Below are 16,679 nucleotides of genomic sequence, written 5' to 3' on the forward strand. Positions count from 1 at the left end.
ACCGAACTTACCGAAAAAATCGGTATACCGAAAATTTCGATATCGTACCGAAATTTTCGGTATCGGTATCGGTACGAAATATTTTTTTTTCGGTATTTCGGTATATACCGAAATACCGAAAATAATTTTTATTATTATTATTTTTTAAATTTAAGTTCGGTATACCGAAAAAATTTTCGGTGTCGGTACGGTACCGGTATGAATTTTTTTCATACCGAAAATTCGGTATACCGAATGTGCGGTATACCGAATTTCCGGTATCGGTATCGGTAAAATTCCATACCAATATTTTCGATATGATATACGGTACCGTAGTTCAGTACGGTATATCGTACCGTACCCACCCCTAGTTGAAGGACTGAAATGCAATTCAAAGAGTCAAACCTAAATTTTGTGCGTTTCAACGTTTTTGGGGATGACGCTTCGCTTCAGCATTAAGGTATTTACTATATATATAATTAGGGTTGGTTGCAGTTTGGGTAATTGTTAGCCGACGTTGACAAATCTGGCTGTTTTCGTTGGCGGTGAATGAAAAATGGGAGATGCAGGGAAGAGGCATATTTCGAGTTTGTGCGTGAATCTAATTAAATTCAACACATATCTCCAATATGTGGGATTTGGATTTCAATTTTCAATTTCCCTGATTGGATGATTCGGTGTGCAGGTGTTAGATTCACGCACAAACTCGTAATCTGTCTTTCCAATTGAATTCGGCCTCGCTTATGATCCGTCAGTTTTCGTCAATCTCAGCAGCAAGGCGGTGGCTTTGTGGCTCTAGAGCTTTTATGAATTGGGTGAGTTCCGCAGATCAAAGACGCTTCTTTGATTACTCGTTAGTCGTGGCATCTAATTGTGTTCTCGACAAGCGATATCCGTAGTGTGTATCAAGAAATATGGTTTCTTGGTCCGTTTAATTTGTCAACGAAGTTTGTCTTTGGTGTGTTCACCGTGTTTATCAACGTATATTTATTTTTTTCAGATGAAGTTAGAAGAAAGGTTTGGTTTTTTATCCATTAAATGTTCAAATTAACTCAAATAATTTGATCGCTTTTTGAAATTTGGTTGCTTAGCAACTACTGATTTAACCAAGGAACCTTCTGGCTTTCTCACTGAGGTATGTTTCAGTACAGATGCGAATTTGCTGGCTTCTAAGTGCATATTGTGCAACACGGAGTTCCTTTGTGCAACACGTAGTTTCTCATACTCCTATTTCCCTTCCTTACACCTGTCTTCTCTTTTGCTTCCATTTCATTAGCCTTGATTTGTATTGGAAAAAGAGTAACCATGTAATCAGAATCCATACCCTTGCATTTGGATTGATGAAATTTAGCTATACAGATTTGAAATTTCGTCCAAATCCACTGTGTATGTTTGGTGACAAGAAAGCAATTGAAAATTGAAATCCATCGTTCAAGTTCAATACATTTTAATTCAGGTGTTGGTGCATTTGAAATTCCAATTTTAAATCCCATCTCAATCCAAACTCATAATCCAAAACTTGGCCTGATAGAATAGAAATTCGTATGAAACGTACAAAAATTTACTCTTGGTTATTATATACATGGGAATACATGTAATATTATCATATTCAAGGAGTTTCATCAAGTTCTGTTGACTTAAATTGAAGAAACAGAGTGAATAAGCTCAAACCCATGTATGCTTGGTAAGTAGTTTAGGAAAATCGGAAGAACAATAATTGAAGGATTCATGAGTGAAATAACTCACATGTTGAAGCACTAATAAAAATTCAATTTAGTTTTGAGTTGGTTTGTCTTTCACTCTGTTGAAGAACTTCGCTGGGAACAGTATTCTGTATTATTTTTTCCTCATTGATTCCTTGATCTCAATCGACCTAGATGATGTACATGATAAATTCTATGATAAATTCCATTATGTTCGACTGCCTTGTGCAGATTCATAAACAATACGAGCTTATGTTATTGTCATTTTCTTTTCTCCTCTTCTCCCCCCACCCTTTTCGGGTTAAATTTTAACAAAATGGTATGAGCCCTCTCCATCAAGTGTCCCATCACCGTATCCTGAAAATATGATGTATGCTATCTCAATATTTTTATCTTCTCATCAAAACTAATTCCTACAAAAAATGCATATGCTAGAGTTTTTCTCTCCAAAAAGAAATAGCCTAAGAGACAAGTGCTGCACCAAATCGAAGATGTAGATGCCTGTGCTGCAAATCTAAAGTCGGATCATGAATTGGTTGAGTGGTTTGAGTATATGAAGCAAAACGAAAGCTCGAAAACTCTAGCTATGACTGTTCTTTTTTTTTTTTGGTGGAGGAGAGGAAACGAGAGAAGGGATGAAATTCTATTCTGAAAGCTGGAAACGCAAAAATCGAGATCTTTCCTGTGTCTTGTCTAGCGCTAGACAAATTAAAGGCTTGTCCATATGTGGTGGTGGACAGCTCGCACAGCACGAAGCTTCCGCGGAGGAGCCTGTCACGCTCCAAGCAGACTGATACTAAATTGGAAAATGTAATTGTCCACAAAAAGCAAAATGTACAGCTTTGATGACCTTTATTAACATAATGGATTCTACAACCGAAGTTGGATAGTGAAACAAAATTTATCATATTTGTTTAGGAGACCGTATGCCGCTAGTTCAAGATTTATTTGATGCACTATCCGGGGTTGTTGAAACTAGTAGGTAATGGCGCCTTGAATCAAAATATTATTTGGAATATAATGAGTTTAGGACATTGGGAATAATCAAATGCACTAATAAATAACCAAACACAAATGATAAGCACATTGCTTAAATAAGCATTTAATTAATTGGATTCAGTACAAATTGATAGGATGTCCATGAATAACAATCAACTGAAGATCCTTCCCACGGCCGTCAGTCTGCCTTGCTGGGTCATTATTGCATATAAATCCACTAAGCACTTTCATTTGTGTAGAAATAGATGTTGATACTTTTTTGTTATTAGCATAATAATAATGATAATATATATTTATTGCATCCCAAGATCTCAGAGTCACATTCAAAAAATAAAAGCTACATTAGAAATGCCACCACACTCTTGGTTCCAAGAAACGTTCAATCCCAGCTTCCCGTTTGACCACTCAAATCCAACCTCAACTCCGTTCAGGTATGATTTCTTAGGCGAAACACTGGAATATGCCAAAAAGTCACCTCCACCCTTCACTTCAATCTTGGCTATCATCCCATCATACAACAGTCCAAGTATCGTCCCTCCGCTGTTAAACAAGTTGGTTAATCCAATTGGTGCGAATTTGACTGCATCAGTACCAACTCCCAGCTTCTTGATAGGCACGAAGCTGAAAATCTCAAATGTTGAAGGCTGAATTGTGATAGGAATGACATCAGATTGTGGAGTTGCTAAGAATAGTTTCTGTGCCTCGGTAAGATAGACAGCATATTCCTCAGCTTTCCCCATGTCAGCAGCTTCAGTCTTTTGATCCCATTCAATATCACTTACGTGAACTGTTCCAGACATTGGGTGGTAACAATGGGAGTATCCCTTAATCCTTTGTTCCTTTGGGTCCCATCCAGCACCTTGGCAGTTGAAAGCACCAATAACACCTCCATACTGTATGATACAATTTTTTTGTATCAGTTTTAATATCTGAAATAACGGATAATGGAGTAGTTATTAGCTAATGCGTGAACGCACCTTGTTAAAGTTCCAGATCTTTAGAATGGTTTTGTCATCAAAGAGAGGGTTCTTAAAGAGGCAGTCTCTTGTTGGTAGAGCATAGTAGATGCACTTGGGAATGGTGCTGTCAGGGAACACCAACTTATTGAGAAGATCAAAATCGTGACCACCCAAAGAATCACTAACATATACAGGGCCTCCACAAATGGCCCTTGACCCAGCATGGAACTTTGCACACAAATGGTCTGATTGAAACATGTCCCAATCTGGCTGGATGAATTGACCCATCCACATACTGTTATAAGCACAGTGGATCATATGGACACCTTGTAGCCAATAAACTCCCATTGGATCACCATTAGGATCTTGAAACCAGAAGTCGTCCCCTGTTTTTATTCATTATATTGCAGAATTACTTTTAATGAATGAGTAACATATAAAAGAAGGTGCGGATTTCTTTCCTTCTTACCAACTCTTCCCATAGATATCTGCTCAGTTCCAAGGAAAAAGAAGTCATTGCACTGCTGCATGCTTGAAATGAGTCCGGTCCCATTGAAGTTCTTTGCAAGAGATCTGGACAGCCCCTTATAGTAAGTCTTGGCAATATCAACTCTGCCTCCGTAATCTTCAGACACATATTCAAGATCCTTTTTGAAAGATGAAATTTCGTTAGTTTGATCATTCAAAGTTTGAAGTATGGGAACCAGCAAATGTTTTGGGAAGATAACTTGATATTGCTTACATGAATGACATCAACTTTCACTCCAGTGATTCCGACTTTGGCGAGGTAAGAATGCATAGAGTCATAGAAATCATCGGCTTGATCAGGATGCACAAGTCCGATTGAACCTTCAATAATTTTTACCACCGCCAGATCTGTCATGGTTCCGTCGAGTCCGGGTGACAATTTGCAAGGCACAACCTTGGAGTTCAAATGAGTTGCACCTGGTCTGACCCCTCCCCATGCACCACACAACGCGTGCCAGACATATATATCATCCAGTCCTTTGAATGTTGTCCTCAAATCTTTAGTGAATGCTTTCATTCCAGAATTTTGTAACTTGCAAGAGCAACTTGAACACTTTTCGCTCGAACCCTTTTCTTGTTCTTCTTCTCCGCCAAACATCGCATCCAATTCTTTTGCATGTCTCTGAATTTCAGCTTCATATTGGGACAAGTCGGTTACCCCCAATAGAGCTGCCTTGTCACGGGATTTTTCTGCAAACTCAAGCTCAATAGCCTTGTGAATCAGCATCTTCGGTTTCTTAGGATCAAAAGGAGGACGATTAGGTCCCGTAAGTGATCCACCCTGATACTTTCTGAATTTTTCACATTCATCAAGCCTGTGAAGCCTGGCAGTCATTTGAGTTCCTCCGAGTACAAGATTTTTGGTGTCCTTGGTGGGATCTTCTCCATCTTTGTTGATGCTTTGCCATCCATCATCAATTATAAGGAACCTCGGTGTGAGGCCACCATCTGCGAATTCCTTGATTCCATGCCAAATTCCAGCAGGCTCCACTGTCAAGTAAAACGCATCCCACGTGCACCAACCAAATTTGTCCACAAGGGGTGGCGCAGATTTCTCTTCAATGAGCTTGAACGTATTTAGGTGAACTCTAAGAGCAGTATAAGCCTCTTTCATCACATTGTATGGATTATCAGACACATGAACATAGGCAATCGCATCAAAAGATGAAGATTTCACCACGGTAGACCCACTCTCAGCACATATCAATATATGACCATCTTTTCCAGGATGAAAGGCGGACCTGAAACCTCCTTCAATTATCGGAATGATGGCAACGTAAGACTTTATTTCAGGTACATCTAGCATAATCCATTGCGTTTCCATCTGTATATCGGAACCCGATTTTCCAACCCACTGAGTGGACCACCAAGTCTTGAACCTGAAAATGCTAACAAAATCCCTGTTCGTGAATTTCCCCAAGGAATTGGTTTGGCGATCGGAGGATTCACGCTGGCTGAATCCTAGGAACGCACCCTTGCTAGACAGGGACTGGACGCGCTGGAACAGTGGAAGTGGAGCTTCTGAGGATTGGCAAACGGAGGAGAAACTCTTGAGAGTGACATTGCTCGGAACTTCGGTGAGCAATGGAACACTGCCCACGAAGAACTTTCCACCAAGTAGTTGGAAAGAGTTGTCTTTTGTGCTGGATTTCAGGACACTGTGAATCGAGTTTGCGGGATCATTCGGGGGTGCCATTAAAAGGAGAGGAGGAAGGAAGATAGATTATGAATTCGGTGAGAGGGACTAAAATATGAAAACCACAATAATCAAGAAGAAAAGCTTATATATATACTTTACTAAGCAATGAAAGCTAAGGGATCCGCTGTCTCACAGTTTGCACCAAGAAAATGGCCAAGTTAATGCAGATATATATACAGGGAGAAAAGAATGAAACTATATATATACACACATATTGGGGAAAAAAGAAGAAGGTGGGCGAATAAAAGAATCGATAGAAAGCCGTAGAGATAAGAGGCTTGGGCGGTTGGCTATCGGGGTGAATTTGCGGTACTATCACGCCACTTTATTCGCTCTTCTTCCTCCTCCTCCTCGCCAATTCCATTGGTTTTTTGGAAGCTCAGCATTAAAAACAGCGTTAATCACGGGGAGGGTATATATACTAATACTAATAAACTATCTGTCCATGCATGGATGCACGTGTCCTTCACACATATTCTTCCTCTACTTTATATCAGTTACCAGCCAAAATATTCAAAGAGTGCTTTGTTAAGTCTTGTGCCACAATTTTCAGTAAAAACCAAAGAAGAAAATGCAAGTCAAAGTAACTTAATTATTTAGAATTGGATTCAAATGGAACAAGAATTTTTATAGGATGAACAGCAGAGGTAACATACATTCTTTGTATCTCAAAATAATAATAATACATGATTTGTCTATAATTTCATATATCGTCCCACTCAAATTGACCGATTCAACGATCAGTTGTATATCAACTTGATTCATATGATTGATCTGATCGAGGATTGACACGAAGCTAAAGGTACGTATCTGGAAGAATATCCATAAAAGCAGCAGGAACAAATGGAGATAATTAAAAGGCGAAAGAATATTTATTGTTTCTCACGAAAATTTGATGGGGTATCAGTGATCGTGCCAAATATAAAATGTTTTAAATCTTTTTTATTATCAATTATTGTGTGTCCCGATTCAACCGTTTGTTATAATTTCCTCGCTATGACTTCAAAACTTAAAATATAAACCGATAAATACGATGAAATTGTTGAGAAAATTCATAAACAACATCAAGATTAATTCTGTTGTTTTGAACTTGAAAGACATTTTTACAAGAAAGTTGGAGAAACATGCCAAAATTTAAAGAAAATAGAATGCTGGAAAATAAAAAATACGCAGATTAATTATGGAGTGAATTTGGGGAAACTTTGTTGTTGCTTTTGTTGAATTTTTGTTAGTACATTTTTTATTCTTCCTCTCAGCTTTTGTTCCATTTCACCAAACAGATTGATTATTTTCCACGATCATTCATCGGGGTTCGTTGATCAACTCCTCTCATCGTGGTCTTGCTCTTTATATTTTAAGGGTTTCTATCGTTAGTGGGTTTCAAATGATTATATATATATTACTAATAATGCATGATTTATGAATTGTAATATGAAAATAATAATACACACACAAATGAATACATAATACAAGTCCATTGTTGTAGAAGGCGAAAGCAGTGAAAGAACCGGATTCTCCGAAAGGCAATCATACTTTTATTGTGGAATATGCAATTATTGATAGATGCTTTTTTGTTGCATGCTCGAACCAAAAAATCTTTTCTCATTTTTTCATATACGTGGATATGTATATAATTAGTTTATTCAGTGTAATTTCATACAGATCATCACAACCTGATTATATATTATTATATAATTCTTCATTTTTTTAAAAAAATATTTATTATAAATTCATACAGACCATTCAAAACGTAGTGACAATATATGTGTGGAACAAATTATTGACACGCATATAATCGCACCTCATGTTAAAAGTACTTTTAATATGTCAATTAGACATAAAGTTTTTTTCGCCTCTTCGTAATATTTGTTAACTAATTTTTCCGGTGTTAGTTTATTAGTAATTTTTGTCCATATCTTTAAATTTTTTTTTTTGATTTTTTTCTCTAAATATCTCTTATTAATCTAAAAGTTCAATCTCACTAAATCTTATCTAAGCAATAATCTATAAATATCATATCCAAATAAAATAATATATCTTTTTTTTCACAAAAAAAAAAATTATAGTGGCATGAACGGAACACTCTTACTTAGGGGTGGGTACGGTACGGTATACCGTACCGAAAATATCGGTATGGAATTTTTTCATATCGATACCGAAAATTCGGTATACCGCACATTCGATATACCGAATTTTCGGTATGAAAAAAGTTCATACCGGTACCGTACCGACACCGAAAATTTTGTCGGTATACCGAACTTTAATTTAAAAAATAATAATAATAAAAAATTATTTTCGGTATTTCGGTATACCGAAAAAAAAATATTTCGTACCGATACCGATACCGAAAATTTCGGTAAGTTCGGTATTTTTTCGGTACGATTTTTCGGTATTTCGGTATTTTTTCCCACCCCTACTCTTACTTAATTAAGAACGTACTGGAGACTACCGAAATGTACTCGATTTTGTAAGATGTTTGGTGTTTTGTACTCTTTCTTCTTTGCTTAGATCATTCTGTTTGCACCAGTGATACATTATACTCAATATTAGAATCAAATGTTCGTCGTTTTATCAAAATTTAAATTTTATAGTTAATAACAATGCAACACAATCTTTTAACCCGTATAATATCTCAATAATATCGTACCTCAGATTTTTAGAGTCCGAGTCGAACTTTGGAAATTGAGACTCTCAAAAATAGATTCGCTTTGTAAAATTAAATTCAGGTTTCAAAACTAAAACATACACACACAATTATAAAAACAACTAACATATAAATTATAATACTTACAAACTATATGATAAAGTTAGATCATAAGGCAAAAATATACTAAATATTTACTTAAACAGTATTTGTCATGTTGTTTGTTAACTAAGTTTGCATGATCAAGATGTTCACTTTTTTTTTATTGATATCATAGCTAATTCATTCAACCTTTCTTACAACACAGTAGATCATATATAAGTCTTGATTAGCTTCAATTTTGAGTCCCTATCCCTTTTTCCTAAACCCAACAATATCTGATTATTTATTATCACAAATTGTCTTAACAAAATTCGATACAAATAATGAGCCGCTGTATAGTTTAAAATTACACAATTAACCAAAATTCTTTAGAATTTATGAATCTTCATAATAAACTCACCAATAGTACTCTTCAATACAACAATTCACAACCATGATTATACCATGTAATATAGCTAAAAAAATACGATTAGGTCTCATGTGAGACTGTTTCACGAATCTTTATCTGTGAGACAGGTCAACCCTACCGATATTCACAATAAAAAGTAATACTCTTAGCATAAAAAGTAATATTTTTTCATGGATGACTCAAATAAGATATATGTCTCACAAAATATGACCCGTGAGACCGTCTCACACAAGTTTTTGTCAAAAAATACTCTTAAAACATAATTAATAACAACCATTTTATTAATTCAGCTTGCACTTTAAACCAAAATAATCATAGTATTACTTGAATAATTCAATTTCATTTCCATAGTTTATTTTGCTCTAATTGATGGTTTGAAATATTAAATACACGAATTTTCAGTAAAACCTAAATTTCAAGTGTGTAATGTGTGCACTAAATTTTTAGTGAAGATTTGCAATCTCACATTTTACTAGTGATCTCCCTACATTGAAGCAAAAGAAAAGGAAAATATAGTAGACGATACATTTGATAATATCTAAGCTACATGTAAAATATAATTTGGACCCCTCTTGGAAGTGGATGTTGGAAATTTGTAGAGTTTTGAATAAAAATTATGTCTCATGAATGTGAGAGTGTCTTTTGGCTCTCCACATTCTTGAGTTAGTTGAAGAGTTTTGGCTCTTCATATTCTTGAGTTAATGAGAAGATTAATTGAGTTAATTAATTTTGCATGACTCTTGGTATGCATTTTGGGGATTATAAATAGTGTGTTCACTTCCTCATTTCATACATATGAAAATTTTATCTCTTTCAAGCACTCTCTCGCATTACATATTAGTATCTTTCCAATTGGCCTCCGTTAAATCTCGGTGATAAAGTAAAGATATGTTTTCAGTTCGCCGTAGTAGTGTCTCGTGCTAAGTCACTGCTGGTTGTTCCGTTGTATCCTGGGAAACAGACGTCCAAGACGATCCTCGAAGCACATACAGGAGGGGACGAATCTGTTTTAAGGACACTGTACTTCGTACAGGCCTCGGTTTGGTTTACTTCATTTATATCGTTTCTCTGTTGTTTTCTCTTCACTATATTGCTCGCTGGTTTTATTGACAAAACCTTTCTGTACTGTCCCATATATGACTACTGAAACCAGCGTGCAAAGAAAAACTGGTTATGTTGTCCCTACTGTGGCTCAAGTTGTCACATATGTTACCCCACGTGCTGCTGCGGTTGCTGTCCGAGCCAGTCACGGTGAAAAGCCTGAAAAGTTCACTGGTGTGGACTTCAAAAGGTGGCAGCAGAAGATGTTGTTCTACTTGGCGATGCTAAACCTGGCAAGATTCCTGTCTGAGGATGCTCCTAAACTCGAGGAGGGTGAGGAAGATGTTGAATCTGTTAGTGCTGTGGAGGCATGGAGTCATTCCGATTTCTTATGCCGAAACTATGTGCTAAACGGATTGGCCGATTCGCTCTACAACGTGTTTTGCGAAAAGAAATCGGCTAAAGATCTTTGGGAATCCCTTGACAGAAAGTACAAAACCGAGGATGTCGGGGCCAAGAAGTTTCTTGTTGGCCGCTTTCTGGACTTTAAAATGGTGGATTCAAAGCCGGTTATCAGCCAAGTTCAAGAACTCCAAGTGATTCTTCACGAAATTCAAGGTGAGGGGATGACTTTGAGTGAATCATTCCAAGTGGCTGCTATTGTTGAAAAGCTACCACCAGCTTAGAAGAATTTCAAAAATTATTTGAAACACAAGCGCAAGGAGATAAATGTTGAAGAGCTCATTGTTCGACTTCGCATCAAGGAAGACAATAAGAGTTCGGAAAGACGATTGTTTTCTCCTGTTGCCGCTAAGGCAAATGTAGTCGAGCATGGTCAAAGCTCGAAAAAGAAAAATTTCTTCTCCTCCAACCAAAGGTTGAACATGGGACCCAAGGGAGGCATTTCGAAGAAAAAGTTCTCCGGAAAATGCTACAACCGTGATGGTATGGGTCACAAGGCATCTGAATGTAAGAAGGCAAAGAGAAACCAAGAGGTAAATGTGGTAGAGAATATTTCTCAGGAGGTTTCTAACCTAAATCTCTGTGCTGTAATATCAGAAGCCAATCTGGTGGGTTCTAACCCAAGGGAGTGGTGGATCGACACTGGTGCCACTCGCCATGTTTGCTCCGACAAGGAGATGTTTGCTACTCTTGCGGAATCTATGAATGAGGAAAAGCTATTCATGGGAAATTTCGCCACTTCCGAGATCAAGGGTCAAGGAAAAGTTGTCCTAAAGATGACATCTGGAAAAGAACTGACTTTGAACTATGTGTTGTATGTGCCTGACATCCGCAAGAACTTGGTGTCAGGGTCGCTTCTTAACAAGCATGGTTTCCGCATTGTATTCGAATCAGATAAGGTGGTTTTGTCGAAAAGTGGAATGTTTGTTGGCAAGGTTATGTTTGTAATGGGTTATTCAAACTCAATGTTATGGCTGTTAAGCCCATTAATAAAGTTAGTACTTTTGCTTACTTGCTTGAATCTTCGTGTTTGTGGCATAGTAGACTTAGACACGTTAATTATGATACAATTCGTAGACTAATTAACATGAAAAGCATTCCTGCATTCCAAATTGATAAACAACACAAATGTGAAACTTGTGTTGAGGCAAAACTAACGAGATCATCTTTTCGAACAATTGAAAGAAATAGTGAACCACTTGATCTAATTCACAGTGATATATGCGATCTAAAAAGTGTGCAAACTCATGGTGGAAATAAATACTTCATCACTTTTGTTGACGATAGCACAAAATTTTGTTATGTGTATCTCCTCAAAAGTAAGGATGAAGCTATTGACAAATTTGTCCAATATAAGAGTGAAGTTGAAAACCAACTTAGCAAGAAAATAAGGCATGTAAACTGGTGAAGTCTTTGTATGGCTTAAAACAAGCACCAATTCAATGACACGAAAAATTTGATAAAGCCATGATGGGAAGTGGGTTTAAATTTAGTGAATGTGACAAATGTGTATACATAAAGAACACTGAAATTGGATATGTCATTTTATGTCTTTACGTAGATGACATACTTATCATTGGTAGTAATGATAAGATGATTAAATCCACAAAGAAATTATTGAACTCAAGATTTGACATGAAAGATTTGGATTAGCCGATGTAATCCTTGGAATTAAAATTCATAGAACATCAGAAGGGCTAGTCCTAAGTCAGTCACATTATGTTGACAAAATAGTTGAGAAATTCAATAAGGATGACTCTACAATGGCTAGAACCCCAATAGATATCAGTCATCATCTATCAAAGAATCGAGGTGAGAGTATGTCTCAATTAGAATATTCTCGAGTCATTGAAAGTCTGATGTACTTAATGAGTTGTACAAGACCAGACATAGCTTATGCAGTAAGCAAATTGAGTAGATTCACGAGTAATCCAAGAGTTGAACACTGGAAAGCAATTATCAGATTGCTAAGATACTTAAGGTACACTCGTGATCATGGACTACACTATACCAGATATCCTGCTGTTATTGAAGGATACAGTGATGCAAATTGGATATCTTATATGAAAGACTCAAAATCTACAAGTGGATTTGTATTCACTTTAGGAGGTACAACAATTGCGTGGAAATCTTCTAAACAAACTGTAATAATCAGATCCACAATGGAATTTGAGTTTATAGCTCTTGATAAGTGTGCTGAAGAGGCTGAATGGCTACGTCACTTCTTAGAAGATGTTCCAGGATGGGAAAAACCAGTGCCGGCTATATGCATACATTGTGATAGCCAATATGCAATTGGGAGGGCACAAAATAAAATATATAATGGTAAGTCTAGGCATATACGTCGTAGACACAATACCATCAGACAACTACTCCCAACTGGAGTTATCTCTGTTGACTATGTAAAGTCAAAGGATAATATAGCGGATCCGTTAACCAAGGGGTTAACAGAGAGTTAGTTACAAAATCGTCAAGGGGAATGGGGCTCAAGCCTATAGAATAAATTGTGTGCGAAGGAAACCCACCTACACTGACTGGAGATCCCAAGAACTAGGTTAAATGGGACAACCTAATCGCACTGATTTGGTATATCACTGTGGGGGTTATCTCCAGTCCATTCCTTTTATGAAACAGTGAATGTTGAGGATAAGCTTACGGCTTTTAATGATTCTGATAAGAAGCAATATAGAATCACCTATGTGAGAGAGAAGTGGGGCCGCTTCGCAGGAATTGCCAGGCTCAATTCTAGAACCTCTCGCAGAACCAGGCGTGTGTTTATGGCCAAAACGAACACAATCATGAGAACTTAATAGTATCTGGGAGAGTCTTGTGTGAAGTATATCTTAATTTACATAAACGGCAGAACAGTTTAAGGATATCATGTCTACTGGTCAGCTAGTAAAGCAAATATATTTCAAAAGGGAAGGTTCAAAGGGTAACACCTACCTATCCTATGCATGATTCAACTGTAGAACTTTGTCACCAAGATTTGTATCAATTTTCATTCATGTGGGGGATTGTTGGAAATTTGAAGAGTTTTGAATAAAAATTATGTCTCATGAATGTTGGAGTGTCTTTTGGCTCTCCACATTCTTGAGTTAGTTGAAGAGTTTTGGCTCTTCATATTCTTGAGTTAATGGGAAGATTAATTGAGTTAATTAATCTTGCATGACTCTTGGTATGCATTTTGAGGCTTATAAATAGTGTGTTCTCTTCCTCATTTCATACACATGAAAATTTTATCTCTTTCAAGCACTCCCTTGCATTACATATTGGTATCTTTCCATTTGGCCTCCGTTAAATCTCGATGATAAATTAAAGGTACGTTTTCAGTTCGCCGTAGTAGTGTCTTGTGCTAAGTCACTGCTGGTTGTCCCGTTGTATCCTGGGAAACAGACGTCCAAGACGATCCTCGAAGCACATATAGGAGGGGACGAATCTGTTTTAAGGACACTGTACTTCGTACAAGCCTCGGTTTGGTTTACTTCATTTAGATCGTTTCTCTACTGTTTTCTCTTCACTATATTGCTCGCTGGTTTTATTGACAAAAACCTTTCTGTACTGTCCCATTTGATATATTGTGCAAAAGTGGACCTTAGGCCTTTGCCTGGTCCGATCTTATATCTCAACATTGTGTTTCAATCGCTTTCATATTATGTGCAATTATTGTAGCCAACACAATGCTTTTCTCATATAAATAAACTAATTTTGCTGACAAAATTAATATTTGTTATTGAATCAATTGGTCAACAAACTGTATTTTGTATAATAATCTATTTTACAATATATTATTATAGTAAATCTAATTTAAATAATTATAAAGTAAAATAAACTTTTTGTAATATACATATGTTGATTTTTACATTAAATGACACTGTTAACCGAATATTCTTATAAGCAAATATTTGTGGAAAAAATTTATCTAATAATCAAGGCTTTAAAATTACAAAGGGTAAAGCACCTCTAGTGCATTTTGAGTTGAACGAGAACGAGTACAACGTGAGATATTATATCATCGATGATATTTATCCATATTGGGGTGTTTTTGTGAAAACCATATATCGGTCTCTCTCACAAAAATATAGGATTTTTGCACCATATAAAGAAGGGGTGAGAAAAGACGTTGACCAAGTATTTGGTGTACTCCAAGCACGTTGGCACATAACAGAGGTTCATCTCGCATGTGGAATCCTATTGATTAGATTAAATAATGAAAACTTATATCATTTTCCATAACATGATTGTGGAGGACGAACGAGAAGATATGCTCGAAGATCGTGATTCCCAATTCAAAGATGATGAATCCGTGCCATCGGATATTCTTCGTTTGAGAGAACTTACCATAGAGTTCAATGCTTTTCTGGAGCAACGTGTTGGTATTGAAACTGATGTTTGCACTACATACTTCAAAATGACTTATCGAATATATTTTGAGTTTTCATGGATGTATAATTAATTATGTGAGTTTCTTTAATTATGTGTGGTATTTTTTATTATGTGCAAGCATTTATATTTTTTATATGTAATTTTATTTTTTTCCAATTATGTATAAATTTATTTTATTTGTAAATACTTATTTATTTAATCAAATAAAAAATTAATATTACAAAAAAATAATTAAATAGTACAACATCATGTCACATTCACAAAACCATGAGATAAAAGTTATTAACACCAACATCATGAATATAATTGTATCTCACCAACATTTCACACAATTGAACATGCTCCAATGCTCCATTCTTTCTCTCTTGAGTTTAAAGAAAGCAACAAGTTTCTTTATGTGAATTGGGATATGTCGTACGATCTAACCAGCAAGGGATTGCTTTTGTAATCTTTTGGAGGGAGATCTGTTGGGAAGGCCAAGCGGTCGGAGGCATCTTATTTTTTTTACTCATGTTATATCATTTATAATTTAAGTCGACTAATTTTTATATTTTTATATTTTATTGTTTTTCATATGGATGAAAAAAATATCGAATTTCCGTATATCCGAAATTATCGTACCGAAAAAAATATCGAATATTTGGCATGGTATAGTACGATATGAAATTTGAAAATTTCGGTATTACCAGAATAACGAAATACCGAAATAATATATAAAAATTTAAAATAAATATTTTAAAACAATAAATTTATAAAATTTTAAATATAAAGTTTTTTCGGTATATACCGATATTGTACCGAAATCTCGATATACAATATAAATTCGGTATAATCGGCATGTTAATTATACGTACCGAAACTTTCGGTGGTATAGATATAAAATTTTATTATATTGTAATTTTCGTTACGGTATATAATTTTTAATACGATACGATACACCTAAATTGGAGTGCTAATGTGATGCTGAAAAATGCGATGTATTATCAAAAATTGCAATCTGGTTGTGTCATTATGAATTGGTCCATAACATAGCTAAAAAAGTAGTACAATTTTTGTTTGTCGGTCAAAAATTAGGTTTTTTTTTTATAACTTGTTAGAGCTGGAACACACACTTGCACATTTTGTTCATATCCTTTAGATTCTTTACATGCATCACGCCCATATATATATCAACTCATCTCACTTATCCACCACTTAAAACTAAAAATTAAATCCTTTCAAAAAAAAAAAACTACAAATAAAATAATAGAATCAATCTCTCATTCATAATTTTATATACGCATAACTTATCGATTGCCTGCATATTATGTACTAAAATCCAAATTTATAGTCAACTTATAACTAATTATTATCCCTCGTGTTAGGCCAAGTGCAATATAGTTATTAATAAAATATAGATTCAATCGAATTTTTGAAAATTTCTTTTTAATTTTGAATATAATGATAAAAGGAATTGGGAAATCTGTTTTTTGTCACATAATTTTGCTGATTTACAATTTTTTGATCATATATATTATCAAATTTCAAGTATACTCCTATATTTTCTGATTTTGATAAGTTTAGTATTTTTATCAAGAGTTTAGTGAAACTATATGTCAGCATCATATCATCAATGTATTGGTGTTATGTTAGCTCTAAGTTAGAAAAAGACAAAAATTGTCGGAAAAACACACAAGACGAAAAAAAACAATTTTTCTATAAGAATTTTTGAATTTTTTTTTATCAAAACATATATATAGATATTATAATATATACTCGTCTTTCACCA

The 16,679-nt window shown here is 35.4% G+C and overlaps 1 protein-coding gene and 1 long non-coding RNA gene across 2 annotated transcripts; one reads left to right on the forward strand and one right to left on the reverse strand.

Moving 5' to 3' along the window:
* The first annotated feature begins 475 nt into the window (after window positions 1-475).
* LOC142533694 (uncharacterized) lies at window positions 476-3,079 on the forward strand. Its single transcript, XR_012816792.1, has 2 exons — window positions 476-794; window positions 2,298-3,079. It is a non-coding gene; the product is annotated as an uncharacterized LOC142533694 (long non-coding RNA).
* LOC142533693 (stachyose synthase-like) lies at window positions 2,758-6,032 on the reverse strand. Its single transcript, XM_075640550.1, has 4 exons — window positions 4,383-6,032; window positions 4,110-4,287; window positions 3,659-4,026; window positions 2,758-3,574 (listed from the first exon to the last, which is right to left on the reverse strand). Exons 1-4 carry the CDS (start codon window positions 5,862-5,864, stop codon window positions 3,005-3,007), a joined length of 2,598 nt encoding a protein of 865 aa, XP_075496665.1. The 5' UTR covers window positions 5,865-6,032; the 3' UTR covers window positions 2,758-3,004.
* Window positions 6,033-16,679: the final 10,647 nt, after the last annotated feature.

This window comes from Primulina tabacum, chromosome 18, assembly GCF_025594145.1.
Source record: "Primulina tabacum isolate GXHZ01 chromosome 18, ASM2559414v2, whole genome shotgun sequence".
Classification (NCBI taxonomy): Eukaryota; Viridiplantae; Streptophyta; class Magnoliopsida; order Lamiales; family Gesneriaceae; genus Primulina; species Primulina tabacum.

Excerpts from the sequence above, each read along its gene's own strand:
- LOC142533693 (XM_075640550.1), bottom strand. The coding sequence starts at position 5,864 with ATGGCACCCCCGAATGATCCCGCAAACTCGATTCACAGTGTCCTGAAA. Across the intron at positions 4,288-4,382 it reads TGAAAGTTGATGTCATTCAT|GATCTTGAATATGTGTCTGA; the intron begins GTAAGCAATATC and ends TCTTTCAAAAAG. Across the intron at positions 4,027-4,109 it reads GATATCTATGGGAAGAGTTG|GGGACGACTTCTGGTTTCAA; the intron begins GTAAGAAGGAAA and ends GAATAAAAACAG.